The sequence below is a fragment of the Cornus florida genome, unplaced genomic scaffold, assembly GCF_030987335.1.
Source record: "Cornus florida cultivar Cherokee Brave unplaced genomic scaffold, ASM3098733v1 CherokeeBrave_3.0.0_Hap2_Chr10, whole genome shotgun sequence".
Classification (NCBI taxonomy): Eukaryota; Viridiplantae; Streptophyta; class Magnoliopsida; order Cornales; family Cornaceae; genus Cornus; species Cornus florida.
In genome coordinates this window covers 8,620,040-8,642,691 of record NW_026775580.1, presented here as the reverse complement: position 1 = coordinate 8,642,691, position 22,652 = coordinate 8,620,040, and the positions used below count along the sequence as shown (strand labels likewise).

General features: G+C 39.4%; 2 protein-coding genes across 2 annotated transcripts in view; one reads left to right on the top strand and one right to left on the bottom strand.

Annotated features, from left to right (window-relative positions):
* The window catches only part of LOC132279063 (uncharacterized), a 34,590-nt gene extending 16,098 nt beyond the window's left edge, over nt 1–18,492 (top strand). The window contains exons 4-6 of the mRNA XM_059780992.1: nt 16,477–16,547; nt 16,637–16,709; nt 18,039–18,492. Coding sequence (XP_059636975.1) covers nt 16,477–16,547; nt 16,637–16,709; nt 18,039–18,149 — 255 coding nt within the window. The 3' untranslated portion in view covers nt 18,150–18,492. The remainder of the gene's footprint in view (nt 1–16,476; nt 16,548–16,636; nt 16,710–18,038) is intronic.
* A 1,223-nt stretch (nt 18,493–19,715) lies between these two features.
* On the bottom strand, nt 19,716–21,602 carry LOC132278765 (UPF0496 protein At1g20180). The gene is made up of 2 exons (XM_059780648.1): nt 21,349–21,602; nt 19,716–20,963 (listed from the first exon to the last, which is right to left on the bottom strand). Exons 1-2 carry the CDS (start codon nt 21,401–21,403, stop codon nt 19,852–19,854), a joined length of 1,167 nt encoding a protein of 388 aa, XP_059636631.1. The 5' UTR covers nt 21,404–21,602; the 3' UTR covers nt 19,716–19,851.
* Nucleotides 21,603–22,652: the final 1,050 nt, after the last annotated feature.

Genomic DNA, 22,652 nt, shown 5'->3' with positions numbered 1-22,652 from the left:
TATGACTTTTCGAACTGACAATAAATTGAATGAAAATTGAGGGATATATAAAACTGATGAAAAAGTAAGACCCGAAGTGCAGAAGGTACCAATTCCATGAACAGGTGATTTGGCACCATTCACTATAGTAACAACCGATTGTGAGAAAACATGAGAAATATCAGAAAGATGAGATGGGTTACCTGTCATTTGATCGAATGCCCTTGAATCAATGATCCAAGGTGTAGAAGATGAAGCATGGAGACACATATTACCTGAAGTAACGATAGTAGCGGTGGAGGAGGGCTGATTTGCAAGCTCACGCTTTACCAGAGAATCATATTCGGCTTTGGAGAGAACAACTTGTTCATTCGCAAGAGTGGGAGTAGTCTCCTCCGAAACTGAAGCTTAATTAGCCTAAGCTGGCTTGCAATGAGCCCAGTAGAAGTCAACATAGTGATTGTTTCGTCCACAACACTTCTTGTTGCCCCCCGGCCTGGGTTAGAAAGACCTCTGCCCCCTCGTCCTCCACGGAAAGTATCATATCGCTCAGTAGGAACAACAAGAGCAGAGTGGTTGTCCTTTTTAATCACAGGGGCATGAATAAATGCTCTTCGAACTCGAGCAAAAGTCTCACTTGTTGTGGGTATCTCCTTGCCAGACAAAACTTGTGAACTGATCGGAGCGAGTTCGGGTTTAAGTCCAAATAAAAATTTTGCCACTGGAAACTCCTCCCTGTGCCGTTTTTGTTGTTCTATGTCTGTAGTCAATGGTTGGTAGACATTCAATTCTTCCCACATGCCCTTCAGTTCTGAGTAATAATCTTCAATAGAATGATCTCCCTGCTGGAGATTAAAAATATCGTGGTATAACTGATAAATACGAGAAATATTCTTCTTAAAAGAATACATGTCCCTGAGATTTTCCTATATATCTTTGGTGGCAAATTCTAGGAATGACACGTTGTTGAAGATCTTAGGCTCCAAGTTGTTCCATAACCAAGTCATAATCTGAGAATACATGTCCCTGAGATTTTCCCAGATATCTTTGGTGGTAGATTCTAGGAATGACACATTGTTGAAGATCTTAGGCTCCAAGTTGTTCCATAACCAAGTCATAATCTGAGCATCTTTTTTCTCTCAAGCCTCAATAATCTTTTCATCACTGGTGGGTTTGGTTGATTTAAGATAGGATAGTTTTCCTTGAGCCCGTAAGAACACCTTTACGGCTCGAGACCATTGAAGATAGTTTGAGCCATTTAGTTTGGTGCTGGTGATTGACCCAAGAAGATGGGATTCCTTAGTATCCATCACAAGAGCTGCCGAACAAATGAGATATAGTAGCGAGAGGGAGTCGAGATAAGAGAACCAAGATCTAGCTGAGATGAACCCGAGAGAAATTATTAAGGAGAGAGCCAAGGAGGGATCCGGGAGAGATTGTCGAGACGAGAACTGAGATCACCGAGGAGAGATCACCGAGAATAGATTGCTGAGAGAAAGCTGAGATGGAATCAAGATCGGAGTCTGAATAAGACTAAAAAAAATTAAAGAGGGATCGATTTCGGCTCTGATACCATGTTGAAAGAGAGAGAGAGAAAGAGAATATAGGAAAACGTATATCTTATTGAGTGAGTAATACAATAATACAACGGTGTTTATATAGGAGAAGTTACGGGAGTCGGTGAGTGGAGAACAAGTAAAACCCTATACATAGTAATTCTATATATGGTAAAAAGGGGTAGGTGACAATTCATACAATACTAACTGTACACGTGTGACAACTTATACAATACTATACAACAGTTCCCATAACCACCTCTCTTCCTAAATTTTAGGAACAACCTTGCCCCTTCCTCTTAACAAGTAGTTGACTCATTCAAAAGGATTTCAAGTTCACGTAACTCAATTAGGCCAATTACATCCTTCATTATAGGTAATATATATATTACCAATTTTGTAACATAACTAATTGGCCAACTGTCATCACCTTAACTTACCACTTGTAGTCTCTAACCTATACACGTGTTGCTTCCTTGCTTGTACACATGTTGGAATTTTAGTCATCTTCTGGAATTGTTGTTGTGTTAGTAGGAGATTGGACCATGGTCATGTGTCATCTTTTTATTGGTCCATATCAGCGCTGAAGTGGCTGCCACTTTTGTGTGTCAACATTATGCCCCCTAAATTTTGAGAGGCTCCCTATCTTCCGGATTGGGCCTTCAGAATTTAAATTTAAACTTTTCTAGAAATCTGAACAGGCCTTGTCACAAAATCCAAAAGATTTCTTTTGTTGAACACTATACCCGATTTGACAGCTATCCGCCATTACTTAAATGGCGGCAATATCTCCACCTACCGCCATTAATTATGTACTTCCTACAAATCCATCATCACTCCAAACCTTCCATTTCTTTATGGTGCTATCTTCAACAAAGGCAAACACGCATCCTCATTATCTTAACTCTCCATCAGCCCTAATTCTTCCTTTAACACTTTTGCCTCTGCATCTCTTATAGCGCCCAGAACCAAATCCACTAACCCAGCTAGCGAACTTCCATTACCCTCTGATCACTCTTCTACCCATGGAACTTAAGCAGCTAAAGCTATCTCAAAACTTCCAGCTAAGCAAGTTTTTCCAGATTCCTTCATTATTTTTCCCGACGGATCTAAAGCTCTTGGTCCAGCCTTCTCTTGGAAGATTCATTCTTCAATCTCTTCGCTTTACCCTCTGGCGGAGAATCGGCTTCCTTTCTCGAGGAAATTTTATCCAACTTCCAGTGGTGATCTACCCCTTTTCCATCTTAAAAATTGGGCAACATCGTTTGAAGGTTGGAACGCTTAGGTAGATAGAATGACCCATTTGAAAGGTGAGAGTTGGAAGAAGCTTGGAATCTAATGATGCTATTCAATTAAGCAAGGTTACCCGTATTCAAGATAAGTCCCTCTTTTTCTCTGCTCTCTTCTTTTGGAGTTCCACTACCAACTCTTTACATTTAAATTGCGGCATGATGGCCCCTTCCTAAAAAGATATTTGCCATTTAATTGGTCTAAAACCCTTTTGAACCGAGGTTAATTGCCTTTTGTATGATGCTGATACGGCCTTTCATTTTCCTACTAAGGAATTTGGAACCAAAAGCTATGAAGTGGCTTATGGTCCATTCCTTCAGGCCTGTATGAAGCATACTCCTCATGCTGAAGAGGAAGAGCACATTGCTTTCCTACTCATGTCTATCATCAACCACTTGGGTGTCGTTAGCAACTGGCTGTGGAAATTCGATCCTCGGCCTGGACATCTCATTTGTTAGTTGTTGCATGTCCAAATCAGCCAACCTTCTTTTATAGTGGCCGATATTGGTCTTCCCATCTTGTTTGTACCTGTAAACTTAATTGGTACACAATTTTCATCATACAATATTACTTCGACAGAATATACCTTTGCCACAAAGAGTTTATCGTTGGCCTCCACTATCTTTACTTCACTTTCGTCCTAGAAGATTATTGTGAGCCGCTGTTGATTCTATCAAGAAGAAAGCGGAAAAAGAGGTTCTTCCGCATATGGTAATTTCTAACGGTAGAATTCCCTTAGTGTTAGTGGTCCCTCCGTTGAACTCACTAATGGCCACATCACTAGGAATAATATTTTCAATACTTTTCCCATGCAACCTTAATGTAGTTATTGGAATGATGTTTAAGACAGATTCGTTATCAACCAAGACTTTGTTGACTGGTTGCCCTTCTACCCATACCTTGACATAAAGAGGCCTTAACTGTTGGGTCATGGCTAAAGGCGGTTTTTTAAATACCACCTTATCGGCAACATCTATTACTTCCGTTGTAACTCATCCTTTTTTAGCTGAACCCACGTTCTTTGCTGTTGATTCATTAACTACCCTATCTTCGTCAATGGCCTTAGGTGGTTCTTCCGCTTTAAAGCTTTCTTCCACTGTCATTGACCGACAAGGAGTAGCCTCAAAGACGACTGGTAATATAAAAACCATGTTACAAGCCACTTCGTCAGGAGAACTTCCAAAACGGATTCTATACTTAGGAGCATGTTTAGGATCCACATCTGTATCAGTATCTTGCCCCCTGAGTGCTACTTCATCATCACCAAAGGCAATAGCTATGTCCAGGTCTTCTGGTTGATACCTTATTTTTCTGTCTCTGTTTTTAGCGACAGCCGCTATGGGATTCATTCTTCTTCCTCACCTCGGTTTTTCTGCGTTGTAGCCTCCTTTTCTGAGTCCGAGTAAAGCCATGCCTAGCCGAAGGCCTTTCTTTCGGGAACTTCTGGTGTTCAAGTCTTCTCCACCTTTCAGGCGGAGTGATGGGTGGTCTCACCATTCGGAACTTGTGTGAAACATCACTTTTCTGCACCTAAACCTCAGATTGAATATGAGGTCTCCTTTTGAAAGTGGATTGAGATTGCTGGCTTGTGCGTACCACTGTGACTCCCTTCTGCCGGACAGATGATGTTGTACGTCCGTTAACCTGTCATGAATACTTCTTCTGGAAGAATGAGAATCCCTCCTATAATTATGGTGATGCCTTCCATTATCACGGCCCCGGCAGTTTAGGCATCGGCCGTGATTGCTGTGTGAATCTGTGCCTCTTAAATCTTTTCTCCAAGTCTGCTATCACCTTGTTGTCGGAAGCGACTGGTCTTGGCCTAATTGGAATTTCCTGTATCTTCTTCTCATCCCTAAGATCAATCTTCTTCCTTGGAACCTTTGGAGCAAGGCTGATCATGTTACTATTGACGTTTCTTCTTTGGTAACTTTAGTGTACCTTCATCAATGGCTTTCTGCAAAACGTTTCGGAATTGTGGTATTTGCAAAAGTCCTTTCCCTTTAGCTCATTAGCCGTAGGAATAATATATGACCCTTAGGCAACGATATTTGATTATTGGCCATAAAGTGATCAAATATCTGCTTGGTTTTGGACAGGTCGAAAGTGTAAACTTTTTCTAAATCGGCTAATCATTTCTTGGCCGAAGAGGTAGATGCCTGTTCACCACTTGTGGAAGATTTTGATTTGATCAAAGCCTCACACAGACATAAGGTTTCTTGATATGAACATCTGCCACAATAGCCTCTAGATCATCTTCCAATTTTGCAGAGAAAACCTCGTAATTAGGGTCTCGGTAGCAAGTCTTTTTGGAAGAATTATTTCTTTCTTTTTCCTCTTTGAGTATGGACTCAAATCTACTGGCTCTGTTAGCTAATTCGAACAGGTTTTGGAACTCTATTCCCTCAAACCTCTTCTAGAGCTCGAAATCAAAGCCGTTAAGGGCAACCTAACATACTCCCTTTCTGGAAGAGAGAAACGGAACTTGAGTTTGGCCCTTCTGATTCTGGCAATAAATGTCTTCACTGATTCATTGGCCATCTGGTAGAGCCGAGATATATCGGCCATGGTCACTTCTGACTCCGTTCGGTAGAATTGCTTATGGAAACGCTCTTCCATCTGCTGCCACGAATGAGCAGAATCTGGTGGTAAGTGAATATACCAAGAAAAGGCTGGTTCTGTAAGGGAATTTGGGAAAAGCCTTAATTTCAACCATGGGCTTGCTCATGCTTCATCACATTGAAAAGTAAACCTGCCAATATGCTCAACACCACATTGAACAGTAAACCTGCCAATATGCTCAACAGTAAATTGGTTACCTTCCCCGTTGAAGGCAACAAAATCCAGGACTTTCTATCCTCTAGGGAATTCAAATTCATCAATTACTTCCGAGTATGGCTTTCTATAAGCCGATCGGTTTACTCTTCTAGTAACCAAACCAAATTCTCAGTTTATCAACTCTGTTAACTGGAAGATCTGGTTGGGCCGGTTGATTAGCTCCCAGCGGCTGGTTAGCTACTGGTAGAGGACTATTCTCTGGCCGAACTGGTGGATTGGCCATTGGTTGCCCTGGGTACCACAGGTGGCGGCACTGGTGGGAAAGGCGAGTTATTCCTCCATCTACCATAGTTGCCCTTGGGTCAGGATAATCTCTTCCAGGGAAATTCGGAGAAAATATATGTGGCATTGGAGGCGGTTGATACAACGACTACTGCAATGCTGGCCATGGAAATAGTGGAAGTTCTGGCCAAGCTACTGCGAAGTTTTTTGAAAGACTCACCACAGGAATTGGCTGACCAGACACCACTGGTGGAGGATTAGGAATCGGCTGGGCAACGATTCTTGAGCATTTGGACTTCCAGCTTGAGCCGGTCGATTATTGTTAGAATGTATATTCTTTATAGTGTTGGGTCATTATGTAATTACCCATAGTAGTTAGGGTTATTGTGTAATTATGTAATTAGGGTCTCTAACCCTTTTCTTATATAAGCCTTATTTAGAGGGCTGCAGATATACAATATACAGAACATACATTTTCTCTCAATCTCTCTCTCTTTCTCTCCCTATCTCTCATGAATCTGAACATGGTATCAGAGCGGTATAAATTCATGGGTGTGGGAAACAATAAGTGTGTTGCCCTTGTATGAGAGCGACTGGAATCGTGAGTATATCGTTGGTGTCTTTGTCGGAAGTTCATGTCGCCGGTAGGTTGAGAACATCGTCCTTAGTCGCCGTCAGATCTGAAGCCCGTCATCGTCGTCGTCAGATCTGCAGCCTCCTTCGTCGCCGTCAGATCTAAAGCCCCTTGGCCGCTTGTGTTGTTGCCGTGTCGATCGTCAGCAAGCTCGCTGACATCCACCGTCGTTGTTGGCAGAGGTGAAGCTTCATTGATTCGCTTTTTTTTCTTGGTCGGAAGTTGCGGAGGTTGTGTGGTGTCGCCGCTATGTGCTTGCCGGAGTCTGTTAGTGGGTTGTGAAGGAGAACATCCCTGTTTGGTGGCGCAGCTACACTATTCCAATCCTGGTTTACTAAAACCGGGATAGCAGAGACTTGTTTTGATCCAATCCAGTTACCCAGATCCGATCCGGTTTCAGATCCGACCCAGGTCCGGCTCCGGCCCGGATCTGGATCCGACCCGGTTCCAATTCTGCATTTTTTCCCAGGTTCTATTTTTTTTTTAATCTTCTCCATGGCTTCATGGCTTCCAGTTCAGATCTCCTATCTCCTGCATCCTTTTATCCTCCCATGACTTCAGTCAAGCTTAATGGAAAAAATTACATTTTATGGGCCGAGTCAGTGGCCATTTTCCTGAAAGCCAAAGGCTTTGGCGATCATTTGGTTCAAGATAAACCCAAAAGCAGTGATGCTAATTTTAGTTCATGGGAACAAAGAGATGCTCAGATCATCTCCTTAATGTTGAATTGTATTGAACCTTATATTAGCTCCAACCTGTTATATCTGGACACTGCCAAGGAGATATGGACCCGACTCCAACAATTATATTCTGGTGTTGGTAATATAACCAGAGTTTATGAGGTGTGTAGACAATTTTTTGATCTCCAGCAAGGGACTCACAGTTTAGAAGAATACCTCTCACGAGTAATGGGACTGTGTGAAGAAATGAATATGTATCAACCCATCACCTCTGATATGAAAAGCATGCAGCAGCAACGTGAGGATTTTAATGTTGTTCAGGTTCTCACAGGATTGTCACAAGAGTATGAACCTGTTTGTGCACAGATTTTGGGTAGCTCTACACTTCCCTCTCTACCTGATATGTTATCCAGACTCCAGCGTGCCACTTTATCTAGTGGCTCTTCAGGCAGTACTTCCAGTGGTGTCACTGCTTCTTCTAACGGTGAACGTTCTGCCTTAGTTGTGAACCAGGGTGGCTTTCAGTCTTCTCGTGGAGGTGGTGGTGGTGGTCGTTTCGGCCGTGGTCGAGGCAAAGGCAGAGATTCCAAAATTTGCACTCACTGCGGTCTTACCAATCACACGGTCAATTATTGTTGGGATCTTTACGGGAAACCGCCATCTTCTTCCTATGCACATCAAGTGACTGCTAGTGATGGGGATTCTTCTCTCCCTGCCACATCCATTGCTCCACATGTGGCTGTTGAGACTGCTATGGTCACGATTCCCCGTGATGAGTATGCTCAATTTCTGTCTCAACAACGGACTTCCACCTTATCTTCCATGGGGTCCTTGGCTCAATCAGGTAGTGCCCCTGCATGTCTTTTGTCCTCTAGTCAGAGTCCCTGGATTCTTGACTCTGGCGCATCCGATCACATGACTGGTAGTTCTCATCTCCTATCTGATTTTCAGTCTGTTCCTTCCTCTCAAAGTGTTACTCTTGCTAATGAATCATCAACTAAAGTCTTGGGTTTGGGAACTGTTCCTCTTACCCCTTCTATGTCCCTTTCTTCTGTGTCATATGTTCCTCAATTCCCTTTAAATTTGTTATCCATTAGCAAAATTACTAAATCTCTTAACTGTTTTGTAACATTTTATCCCACATGTTGTCTTTTTCAGGATCTCAAGACGAAGAAGAGGATTGGTATGGGGCATGAAGTAGGTGGCTTGTATTACTTCGATCTTGCACCATCTCCCACAGCTCTTCAATAATCTTTGTCTTCTTTCCAGGGCACTGTCGTCTCGGCCATCCCTCGCTATCAGTTTTGCAGCGTCAAGTTCCCGGTCTTAGTCATGTTAAGTCTCTGTCTTGTGAAACATGTCACCTTAGTAAGCATTGTCGTGTATCTTTTAAGCCAAGAGCTAATAATCGTGTGGCTAGTCCTTTCCAATTAGTTCATTCAGATGTATGGGGACCAATAAAACATATTTCTATTAATGGATTTCGTTATTTTGTGACTTTTGTGGATGATCATTCTCGGATGACTTGGTTGTTTTTAATGAAAAATCGTTCTGAGTTGTTTTCTATTTTTCAAATATTTCGCAAAGAAATCAAAACTCAATTTGGGTGTTCCATTAAATTTTACGTTCTGACAATGCCAAAGAATATTTCTCGGACCCTTTTGAGACGTATTTTTATGCCAAAGGCATCATTCATCAATCCTCTTGTACTTATACTCCGCAACAAAACGGAGTAGCTGAGCGTAAAAATCGCCATCTTCTGGAAGTCTGTCGTGCCCTTTTATTTTATATGCATGTTCCCAAACATTTTTGGAGTGATGCTGTTCTTACGGCATGTCATCTTATTAATAGGATGCCCTCATCAGTGCTACACGGTAAATCTCCTCACTCTGTTCTATTTCCCGACTCCGTATCGTTTAATCTGACTCCGCGAGTCTTTGGCTGTGTGTGTTTTGTCCATAACCTTGGACCTGGTCTTGATAAACTCGACCCTCGTGCAACTAAATGTGTTTTTCTTGGGTATTCACGCACTCAGAAGGGCTATCGGTGTTATAGTCCTCATTTCCAACGCTATTTCACTAGTGCTGATGTAACATTTTCTGAGTCTATCCCATATTTTTCTGATTCTACTAGTCCTCTCGATATTACTTCTGAGCCACCTTTGCCATCAGTTCCCTCTCAGTTTCCTGTTTCCGCACGTCCTCGGTTTGCTGTTCCTCTGTAGGTTTATACTCGACGACCTCGACCGCCTACTTCGCTCCCTCCATCTCCTTCAGAGTCTTCGGATCCGACGCCTTTACCTGATGATTTGCCTATTGCCCTTCGTAAAGGTATTCGGTCATGTGTTACTGCTCATCCCATTTCTAACTTTGTCTCCTATCGTCATATTTCATCCTCTTTATCTTGTTTTTTATCCAAAGTATCTGCTACTTTTGTTCCAAAGACATTGCAGGATGCTCTCTCTGATTTGGGTTGGCGGCAAGCCATGGTAGATGAAATGGATGCCCTTCATCGTAATGGAACATGGGATCTTGTTCCCTTACCTCCGGGCTCCAAACCGGTTGGTTGTAAGTGGGTCTACATAGTTAAATACCTTCAAGATGGGTCTATTGAGCGGTTGAAGGCTCGTCTAGTGGCAAAGGGGTACACTAAAACTTATGGTGTTGACTATGATGAGACTTTTTCTCCTGTTGCTAAGATTTCTTCTATTCGGATTCTTATTTTCATTGTTGCCAATTGTAACTGGCCGTTGTTCCAATTGGATGTCAAAAATGCCTTCTTACATGGTGACTTGGTTGAAGAAGGTTATATGGAGCAACCACCTGGGTTTGTTGCTCAGGAGGAGTCTCGTCACACTGTTTGTTGCCTTAAAAAGGCCCTGTATGGATTGAAACAATCTCCGCGGGCTTGGTTTGGGAAATTCTCTGAGGCGGCATTAGAATTTGGTCTTAACAGATGCCAGACCGATCATTCGGTATTTCACCTGCACACTAAAGCTGGCTTCATCTTTCTTGTGGTGTATGTAGATGATATTGTGATCACAGGTGATGATTCTGCAGGCATTGCTAAGTTGAAGTTGTTTCTGCAAAATCGGTTCCACACTAAAGACTTGGGTAAACTTAGATACTTCTTGGGTATTGAAGTTGCTAGATCCAAGGAAAGTATAAGTTTATCTCAACGAAAATATGTATTGGATTTGCTAGAAGAAACGGGTATGTTAGGTGGTCGTCCGGTTGATGCTCCTATGGATTCAAATACAAAACTTGTGTCTGATGAGGGTGATCTATTTAATGACCCAGGCAGATTTCGTCGCCTTGTTGGGAAGTTAATTTACCTCACTATCACTCGACCTGATATTTCATATGCAGTTAGCGTTGTAAGTCAGTTTATGGGAGCTCCTAGAATGCTACATTGGATTGCTGTTCTTCGGATTATCCGATATCTCAAGCGAGCTCCAGGTTTTGGGTTACTATACCATTCAAATGGTTATCTCAGGGTGGAAGGTTTTACAGATGCTGACTGGGCTGGTTCTCCTTCAGATAGGAGATCTACTACAGGCTACTGTACATTTGTAGGAGGAAATCTTGTTACATGGAAGAGTAAAAAGCAAACGGTGGTAGCTCGATCTAGTGCTGAAGCTGAGTACAGGGCAATGGCACATACCACTAGTGAGTTGACATGAATACAAAATCTTCTAAAAGAACTTGAGTTGACAGTTGAAACTCCTACTCCATTGTTCTGTGATAACCAAGCAACAGTTCGCATAGCATCGAATCCTGCATTTCATGAGAGAACCAAACATATTGAGGTTGATTGTCATTTTACTCGGGAAAAAATATTAAGTGGTAGCATCTCTACTCCATTTGTGAAGTCTGAAGATCAACTAGCTGATATGTTTACCAAAGCACTGGGTCATAATCGGTTAAAGACTATCTATTCCAAGCTGGGATTATTTGATATATATTCTCTAGCTTGAGGGGGAGTGTTAGAATGTATATTCTTTATAGTGTTGGGTCATTATGTAATTACCCATAGTAGTTAGGGTTATTGTGTAATTATGTAATTAGGGTCTCTAACCCTTTTCTTATATAAGCCTTATTTAGAGGGCTGCATATATACAATATACAGAACATACATTTTCTCTCAATCTCTCTCTTTCTCTCTCCCTATCTCTCATGAATCTGAACAATTATAAACAACGGCTGATAGCTGAGAGTAATTCTGAGATATTTTATGATCCATGTCATCAAGGCGGGCAGTCAATCTACCAATGCCTTAGCCAATGGTGCAACCAGTGATTGCATCTTGGCTTGGACACCTTATTCATCAAGGCCGGGATTAGAATTTCCAGTCTGAACCGGATGAAGCTCTTCTTCACCAGTAGTAGCTAAGACGAGATGTCCTTGACTTTGGCGGCATTGCAATCTTACCGGGGTCTAGCCGGGCGTGCCAATTAATGTTTGCACAAAATTATGACACTGGAAGTGCGTAGACGTGCCAGAATCTCGGAAGATTCAGAGAAGGTCGAGCAAAAGGAAATCCTTTTGGAATGATCAGGCGATTGTGATGGTTTTTATTTGCCTTCAATGAAAGGACTTCAATAAAACTATAATGCTAAACTAGAGAATTGAAGTGCTATTAGCAAGTGTAAGAAAATAAAGTACTTGTATTGAAATTGCATGAAAGCAAATGACAATGTATTGAAGTTTGTTTGATGTCGTTGAGAGAGTTTACATGTAGTCATATGTGCTCTATTTACAGGCATGTGTAGCCTTTACAAGAATATCCCATGTCTTATCACAAACTGCCCATCCTCTTCATCATCTCTTTACAAAACACTTGTCTCATGTCTGGCTGTAGAAGCTCAACTTCCAGACCCACGAACTGCAGTCTTCTTCCAGCGATGCCATGTGTCCCACGTTCTGGTTTGCTCGTCTTCATCTTCTGTTTTATACCTGAGTATATACATAAATATATATACACACACACACACACACATATATGTATGTATAAGCCACGTTTTATAATAGGTTTCACCCTCTGGCTTTCCTTTTGCAATTGCCACATATGCTCTTCCTTTACTTAGGGTTATATATATATATGTGTGTGTGTGTGTGTAAGCCACGTTTTATAATAGGCTTCACCCTCTGGCTTTCCTTTTGCAATTGCCACTTATGCTCTTCCTTTATTTAGGGTTATATAAATCCCTGCAAAAGGTAACTTCCTAATTGTTCCCATAAACTCTCTTCCTAAATTTTAGGAACAGCCTTATCCCTTCCTTTTAACAAGTAGTTGACTCGTTCAAAAGGATTTCAAATTCACGTAACTCAATTAGGCCAATTACATCCTTCATTAGAGGTAGTATATATATTACCAATTTTGTAACATAACTAATTGGCCAGCTGTCATCACCTTAATTTACCACTTGTAGTGTCTAACCTATACACGTGTTGCTTCCTTGCTTGTACACATGTCGGAATTTTAGTCATCTTCCGGAATTGCTGTGTATCAGTAGGACATTGTATCAGTAGGAGATTGGACCATGTACTGGCCCATGTGTCATCTTTTGATTGCTCCATATCAGCGCTGAAGTGGCTGCCACTTTTGTGTGTCAACACATGTATAAAGAAGACCATTAAGTGTGCCAGTTAGGAAGAGTGATATGGTCCACATTGAGGGTGATGTTAGGGGAAGGGATAAATAAAAAAAAGATGTTAATCTTAGAATCATGGCAGGTTGGTTAAATGGAGGAGTACATCCAGTAAATGTGTGATTGGTGTATCCTCTTTAGATTGAAAGGGAAGTTATATTAAAACTATTGGACCAACTGTTCTTTATGGGACAGAATGTTGGGCAGTTAAGAAACAACATTGGCATAAAGTGATTGTGGTGGAATTGTGAATGTTGAGATGGAATTGTGACCAGACAAGAAAGGATAGAATTAGATATGATGAGAATTTCCGTGGTTGAAGTAGCACCAATTAGAGGTAAAATGAGAGAAAATCGATTAAGATGGTTTGAATATGTTCAATGCAGACCATTAAATGTGCGAGTTAGGAAGATTGATATGGTCCACATTGAGGGTAATGTTAGGAGAAGGGACAGATCAAAGTTAACATCGGTAGAGTTAATTATAGAATATTTTAGCATGTGGTTTGATTGGGCCAATGGCCTTGGATAATGTGGAATGGAACAATAGGATTCATATAGCCAACTCAAGTACTCGGGAAAAAGGCTTAGTTGAGTACCAATTTTTACCCTTGAAATGATTGTAAAGGCATTATGATCCTCACCTAGTCTTTTAAAATGAACTTACTACCCTTATTATTACTTCCGTAAATTGATGAATTTATCCTCATCGATTTGTGCATCAGTTAGTGTAAATTCCATAGCATTTGAATATCATATAAACGTAAATGTGGAAATGCAATTCTGGAGAGAGAAAGTACTGTGAAATAGATTGCTTGTCTCTCCACAGATTTGTTTAATTTGAACAGCTTTTCTTTATTCAGTTCGTCCTCTCTTTTATTTGAAATGGGCTATTGAAGCATCGAAATAGAGCTCAAATGTTTTCTAAGAACAAATAACATTGTTTCATGCATGCAAGGACTTGTACCAGCTTTGTGTTGAAAGGTTTATGGTCCAAGCTAAGTAAGAATATGAGATCTTAAAACAATGAAGAATTGTTGGTAGAGAGATAATGTGGTGGCCTGTTGTCATGAGCTGGAGAGAAAATAGAGGGAAGTGGAGAGATGGAGAAAGAACCAAGGTGAAGAAAAAAGAGAGATGAGAAGGAACTCATGAAATTTTAGAGAGAGAATAGAGTTGAAGAGAGAACAAAGAGAAAGAAAGAGGAAGCAAAGAGAAGAGAAAGAGGTTGGAGAATTTTAGAGAGGTGTTTGATGCCACAACTCAGTGTCGCTGGCAGACTTGGTTTTGTTTCAACCACCACAGAAGTTAACCAACATCCAACTCTACAATGACGACACGTTCCCAAAGCTTTGGCCAAAACTAAAATCAGGGTATGCCAAACAACCAGTTCCTAGCAATAGTGACCCCCAACTCCACCACTGCAACTTGGACTGGTTGTAATGTTTCTGTCGCTGCCTGCTACTCTGAGATTCTCATAATTTCCACCATCTTGATCAGTGTACCCTATTCAATACCTCTCCTTATGCCAGCAATTGGATCACTCTGTGATGCCCTCGTCATCGTCAGTTTTTTGACAAGTGTTTTTAAAATTTTTGGTTTTTGATAAGGATCATCAGTTGGCATACCTAAATCAAGATTCCGCCATCTCAAGCCAGGCCATCTTTAATCAAGTCCTAAAGCCATAGCTTTTACCTTTACTTTATTTCTTATCACTAAAAGTTAAAATAAATAACACCTCCAATGATGATCTTACCCTTGGTATTTGTTTAAGCAGGAAAAGGGTTGTTCCTCTTGACAATTTGCTATTTAGAGGAAAGAGATTTAGAGAGAATTAAGTGGTGAGAATGGTGAAGCGTGATTATTTTTTTCCTTGTTAGTTCCGTTGTTTTGGGAGTATTTTTGTTGCAAGTTGTTGGGCGGTAGAGGAGGCATGGATATTGATGGATGGTTGGCTGAACATGGCAGAGAGACTGGGAGGGTGGGGATTTTCTATGGAGGGATGGCAGGGAGATCACAGGATTGCACTAGAGATGGAATAAAGTGAATGGATTGGAATAAATACAGAAAGAGAGTAGAATATAGCATGGTTGATTGAAATCCTAAATAGCTGTGAAGGTGTGGTTGCCTCCTCAGACTCCTTTGGGGTCATACGGAGTGCCTTAACCTACTATGGGTTAGACATCTTCAATCAGGATCATGTAAAATCTTAGGCTCACGCTTTTCAAGAGGCTCTTGGCTAAAAAAAAGTGGTGCTCTTATTTTTTTAATCATTCATTCACATATTTTCTTTCTTTTTCTTTCATTATTGACCATGTCCAACTAAAAAAAAAATTTACATACTCTACATCACATTATAATCATATTGTTCTCTCTTATCGTATAATCATTGGGATTTAGGTCCTTTATGGTTGACTCATTACATCAAGTGCGTCGCGTCTAGTGCTTGATTGTAAATTTTTATGATAGTAAAATATTTATTTAAAATCTACATGAATTATTGCTTTTTGTTGTTGTACTTTTTTTTCCTTGGCATTGTTGCACATTTTTAATAGTATTTGACTTAGTTAATGCATATGTATATCAAAAGGATTGATGGCGATTTATTTATATGATCCTCTAAATTTATATGTCAAACATTCCATTTTTAGAAAAGACTTTTGATTAGTTGTTGCATTTCTTGAATTGTTCAGAATGTACATTGATTAATTGAATTCTTATGCATACTTAAAAGATAATATGCTGTAAATTCTTTTATTTGATCTTGACTAGTTTGTGTTCCATTTTTTATATGTTCTTCTATGTTCAATAATTTTTTATTCATTTTTATTTTTTATAATTATGAACGTATCTTAATTCGACTATGCTTGTGTCTTACATTACATTTTGTGCTTAGATTCAAGAGGGAGTGAGTAATTTTTCTAGGTTTTAACTCAAGGGCTTTTATGGCTTTTCTCAAAATGTTGAACGATCAATTAAACAATATATTTAAATGTGAGGGTAAAATAATAATCTTGCATGTTCAAACTATATAAAGGGTAAACTAGTAATATTGCATGTTCTTTTAATGTTCTACAAAATTGTCTGATAGGGGAGGTTAGTGTAATTTTGAAAAATAGAGGAGGGCAGTGTATTTTTGATAAATCTCATAGGAGATCAGTATTGTTTACCTATGATTATTTAGCTAGATGAAGAAGACATTTCTATTGTTTTGTAGGATTCGCACTCACTAATTTGCCAATCTTATCATACTAAAAAGAAAAAAAATACTATGAAATCATATTTCTATATATGTCTGCATTAGCGCTTCATGGGCAGTTTTGAGGCCATAATCTGGTTCCTATTCCCTCAATATTCAATTTCACCAAAACATTTCTAGTTAAAAATTGGTTTAGCCTCAGCTCATCTGTTTTGGAGTTGTTGCTTTTTGATAGACCATGCAATTGCATTAACAGATAATTAATTACTAGCTAAAATGAAATTACTTTGTTTATGTTTCAAGCATTGGTATATTTTGGTCATTTGATGTAGAATATTATTAGCTATTCAATCAAGGCCAATAAGTTCAATATGTTTGGCCGTTGTGCTACTAGAAGTTACTAGTTAAGTAATATATATCTTTCTGCAGAATGCGCAACATTTTGAGTCCAACACGGCTTTGTGTAAAGTTTGCACCAACGATGCTTCTTATATTGCAAGGTGGTAATTCTCGTTTCTGTTCTCTATTCAGGGCTGTTCATTACCTTTTGCCTCTGGCTTCTTTGATGTTCAATGTTGAACTTCTACAGGTGCTGTGTGAAAGGCTCTCTCTTAGAAGTGAATGATAGGTTAATCAAGCAACCAGAATTACTTAATTCATCGGTACGAATAACTTTGTATTCAATTGATATATATTTTTATCCTATTGTCATATTATGTCACTCAAAAGATCACCATCACATACAATATCTGTGATTTACGATCACAAGACTTTCATTTTTGTGCTTTGAAGCTCTTCATGGTCTCCTTTAATTCATAATATCATTTTACATTAGGTTTCACTATAAAAGACACTTTTAATTGTTCTGCACTTGTTTGTTCTAGGATTGATATCCTGGACACATCTTCCTCTTGACATTCTGACCAGCCCATTTATCATCACTAATTTCTTCTTTTGTAAATCACTCTAAGATGCTTGAGAAAAAATGGAAGAGGAGGAAGGAGTTTTGGTGGCATGGGTAACAAGAAGAAGATTTTCATGCCCAATATTTTAGTTTTTTGTATATCGTCACCATGTGCCAAGAAGAGGGAAGAGTTATCAGTTAGTAATCTCTTTTTACAGTAACCTGTGCCACGAAGAGGGAAGAGTTATTAAAACAAAAGGGTGAAGAAAGCAACACATCTTGCATTAGGAATCTTTGTTCAAAGTCGCAGATGCCAATGCAGTTGCAGTGTAACGAATGTAGAGTGTAATGGGCATTACATAATGTTGTCAAAAACTACTGTTGAAATTTTCTCGACCTTGCACAATATTAGATGTGCTGACTCGGATGAGTCCACAGGGACTCAGAATAGATTCCACCAATTCTCAAGGAACTTAGACAAGTCTTGGACGATTCTCTGGGAACTCGGCTGAGTATGTGATTCCAATTCCCACCGATATATCGGTGAGTATAAGACTCGGACTCAACTGAGTGTGATAAAACTGAGCCCATAAGATGGTCGATTGAGTCTAGGAATTTTGCATCAAATTAAATGCCTTAGCTCCAACCAAGCATAGATCTTTTTAGGTGGATTCCCTCCGGCCAACACCCACACCCCCCCCCCCCCCCCCCCCCCCCCCCCCCCCCCCCTTATTTTTCTTGTCTTTTTCCAAATTTTTATCTGTTGAACAAGTTGTTTGTATGTTTTTCTCTCTTCTTCTCATTCGAAAGTTTTGAATTGTGGAAGACATCTTTGATGTGCTGCTTAAGGGTGACAATGTTGATGCAGTAATCTTGTCCCTCCTCCTACTCTACCACCTATTTTTCATCTTCCTCTTTCTGTCCCTTGTATTGGGAAAGTAAAAATATTTTATGGCCTTGATATATCCAATTCTTTAGCTGCATCGATAACATTAAATCTTGAATACTAGTTTAGTTTGTTCCGTCTTCCATGTATGAACTTTTGGTAATCCATTCAATTAAGCTGCCGTTTTGGTTTGTCTTGCAGGCAGATAGGGAAGGATACATAGCAATTATTATGCCAAAACCAGCAGATTGGCTTAAGGTCAAGCCATTGTTATTTGGCTTTGAAGACTACAAGAAATTGAAACAAGTTTGATGACTCATGGAAATACTTGCACTAGAACTCCAATTTTAATGCGAGCCCTGGGTCCCACCCCTTTGTGTCTCTCTATTCGGCTGGGGCCGGATCGGCCTAAAAGAAATTTTCTTTCAAATGCTTTTAATTGCAATGTGGTTAGTTGCTCGTCTTGTGGTTATTGTTAAATTTTGCTCCCTCAATTCTTCATTTGACTGGCACAAAGAAGAGATTGTAGGAAGTCTCCAACAATTTTTAGATCAAGTTCTATACAACAATTTGTTTGCGTGTACATTTGACTCACTAAAAATTAGAATGCTTTAAACTTGTGCAAGCCAATCCTATGAATTACTTTCTTCTTCAAGCAAGAGAGTCGTACCTGGTGATGGATAATCTATTAGGTGAGTCTTACCACCACATCCAACGGTTGAGAGACTCGAGAGTATGATATCCCGAGTATTTTAAATTTTTCGCTGGAGTAGGTATTGGCATCATTACCTGTACTACGAGGTATTGGCATCAAAATTGAGATAGCTTGCTTCAGTTCCCCTCTTCAAAAGAGCGTTGTTCTTGGCACAAAAGTCGCCTTTTGTACATATAATTTTGAATACTTCACTATGAATGACTTTAGACCAATTGCTTGTTGCCGTCAATCAACATTCATAAAGGACAGAAGAATAGGATTTCTTGGTTGATACCCCCCTATCCTTGATGGGTTTCCCTCCATCCTTCATCCATTGGTTTAGGGTTTAGGGTTTACAATCCCAGCATTTCCATCTCATTAAAATGGTGAAATCCATGGATATTTCAAAAGCACCTTCAGACAAGGTGATCCCTTTATATCTCCCTTTGTCTTTGTGATTGCCATTGAAGTTTTGTACCAAAATCCTAGTGAAGCAACTATGCACGGAAATTACCCGATATGCAAATTTGTTCTCTATAGCATCAAACTCTATTGGATGGCCATTTTTATTTTACGCAAACAGTTTGGTTATAAGTTTCATCAACTCTCTGATTAGAAGATTCTTATGGTCAGGCTCCAACACCATTACGAAGAATGCCTACCTAAGCTCAATGGTGGTATTGGGTTGCTGAATTAACTTGAAAGGCTGTACGTACCGTACCGTCCATGGCAGATGATCCCTAATTTCTGGCAGCCATTGGCCACCTCTTCTTCCAATGGGCCAAGCGACATGCCAGTTTCAGTTCTCCCCACTGAACTGACAAAACCTTCTCCTTTTGGCCTCTAATTCCGATCCTCGACTCATCCCATCTCCCACCTTTCACACAAACTTGTACTGGCAGCAGCTTGTGTCTCCATATGGACTTGAGGAGAAGTTTGGTTTGGTTTCAAACCCCGGTTCAAACAGGAGTACGCCATGCTAATGTGCCTTGGATGATCCACATCTCAGGGTCAGGTACAACGACGCAATTATCAGGGGCACGCTCTACCACTGAGCTAATAACCTGTCGTGCGAGCCTCCCACTGGGGGGCCGCTATGCCAAAAGCAAGAGAAACCCCCTACACATCCTACAAGGAATGTTCTACCAAAGGAAACTAAAAACAAATTAATGACACACGCTCCCTTGTAAAAATAAAGCAAATTTGGATTAATTTTTGAGTTGTACATAACCTTGTTAAAAAAACATGAAATTTTTTATAAAACTTCAATCTCAACTACGCTTAGGTTAAAAAATAATTGTCAGTGTACATGATCTCCAGCTAGCTTTGCCCCATGCATGATGTATTTTCTGGTTGGAGCATCAATATTTCTTGTATAACTAGTGTTCTTGATCTGTTTATAGTGAGGAAGCACAAGTATAAATGCTCTTCAAGTTCTTCCAACTGCTCCACAAAAGAAGCTTCATGGATCTCAAGTTCTCTCACAACCTCTTTCAGCACTTCACTCTTTCCATTCCTCACACACATATGAGCAATTTCTTTACTGTGTTCCATCTCGTTCTCTAACCTTCTCACAAGCTGACTCATGGTGTCGAAATCATTCATCAATATGTACACTCCTTTCTTTGCAACTTCAAGCTGTTCACCCAGTCTCTCTTGGAAGCTTGTTTTGAAGTAGTGTCCGATTTCACCCGCCATTTTGCTCTTCTTTTTAAGCGAGCATAATGAATAACCGATCACTGCTGGCGCCGCTATCAATCCAACCATGCCGTGGCCAGCAGTAAGCGCTAACAACAAAATCGCAATAACGCTGTAAGAAACCACGAGACCAAACCCCACGATCATCTTCTTCAAACCTCTAGTCATCTTCGCTCTTCTTCGAACCCTTCTACGCTTTGATGTCAACCTTTGAAGCAAGAAATCATTCCTGTCGTGTACGTCGCGGAATTTCTTGATGCTGATAACCGATAAGGGGTTTTTGAGCGATGCAAAGGAAGAGAGCTCTCCGAAAATGGCGTCACAATACTGATCGTTCTTGGGATTTTCACGACGACGATCATACAGCCTTTTTGTTAGCTTGATTACCCTTCTGATTATTTGGTAATTAGAGCGGGTTTGGTGGACGCTTCGAAGGAGTAGTTCGCAAATATGGCATGCTTCTAAGCTGGATTCAAAGTAGTCAATGAGGAGATGATGGAGGTTAGAGCCTGCAACGATGTCAACTAGGGTTTCTTGAGGCGGTTCGAGCAATGTGTCGGAGAGATGGACTAAGGAAGACGATGAGAGCAACTTATTAAGACTTCTTCTTCCAAGCTGTCCTTCAACTTTGTTCAACATTTCTATGTAAGACTTTGTCCTAAAGGCTTTCTTATACTCGTCATTGATGTTTAAATTGTTGACCAAGCTTTTCACATTTTCTTCACGACTAATAACTGAAACAACAAAAACAAAAGCAAAAACATCTCGTGAATAAAGGTAAATGACTTCATGACATTAATCAAATTAAGGGAAATTATTATGATATATATATATATATATATAGGGTGTTTTGATTGATCGGATATTTAATAACCGTTACTATAGGGTGTTTTAATTTGAAGGAAAATAATACAAAAATTAATGAATGGAAAATTATTAAGTTGACAAAATATTTGTGATGGAGCTAGGTTCAAAGGGAGGAAATCGGTAAGCAAAAGAACCCATTAATGATTCAATTTCAAAATCAAAAGATAACCCTTAATATATGGTAATTTGATATAAAAAATAGAATTAAACTAAGATCTTATAAGATGAGAAAGATTTGGAAAATAAACTCACCAGAAGGTGTAGTAGAAGATGATCTCTTGAAGTTGCAGCACAGCATCTTTCTCATCTTGAACACATATATATGTTAATAGCAGATTGATGAAAGAAGCTTAGCTTTCCAAATATTCTTGTCTTTGTCTATATATATATATATATATATAGATATGAGCATGGGTTGGAAAGAAATTAAGTGGAAAAGATCGAAGAAGAAACCAGTTGGCAGTTATCACCGCCTTAATTGGTTATGGCTTTTGTAACACGAAACAGTCCCTAACACGTTGTGTTTTTCTACGTGTAAAGCCATGAGACAAGCCTTGTGGCTTTATAAGTAATTCTAAAGTTGGAAATGGTGGTGAATGGTGATGATTGATTGAGTTTCTGATACGCCATTTTTCAACCGTGTCTTTTGATTTCGTCAACTGGGGCCATGTCTTTTGATTGAACAGGTCTAATTTCGGTCGTCTTCTATGCTAGTTTTTACATCAAATTGACCCATAAAACCACGCGTTAATTAACATAGTTCTAGAGGCTTTAAATATATAAAAGGGTGAACTGGTCTTTTTATTAGGGTCTCGAGTCCAACTCCAAATATGCCACCTCCTACACTATGTTTGATATTTCTAAGCTAATGATTACAAGAAAAAATGGAAATGAAAGAAATGTTTTGCACTTGAATAATTAGTACCTCCCATTTAAGCAGGAACGGATCTAAAAAATAATTTATGTTAGAGAGGTTGGTTTTAATAACAAGAAAAGATAAAAAAAATTCAAACCATATGACAGGGGCAATAATGGAGTTTTTTTTTGTAATTTTAATGGGGCAATTTTAAAATTTTATAGGTATATAGTTAAAAATAAAAATAAAAATAAAAATAAAAAATAGGTATAAAATATGAAAAAATAAAAGTTCAATCGGTAATTGCCCCCATTGGGCCTACTGTCAGGGCTAGCATTGAGAATAGGCGACTTAGACGGTTGCCTAGAAACTCCTATTTGGAAGGTTTCAAAATTTTAAATTTCCTTATATATGTTATATTATAATTATTTTCTAATATTTTTACAAATATAATCAATATAAAAATTTAATATTAAGCCTCAAAAATTTATATCCTAAAATAAAATTTTATTTTCTCTGTTTTCTCTCCCCTCCTCATTTATGTCTTTTAAATTAAACTCTAACCAATACATATATGTCTTTTAAATTTAACTCTGACCAATACATATATATATTGGGCCCCAAAGATTTAATATTGATCCCAAATATTTATATTCTTAAATAACTTTTTTTTTTTTTTTTTCCCTCTCTCTCTCTCTTA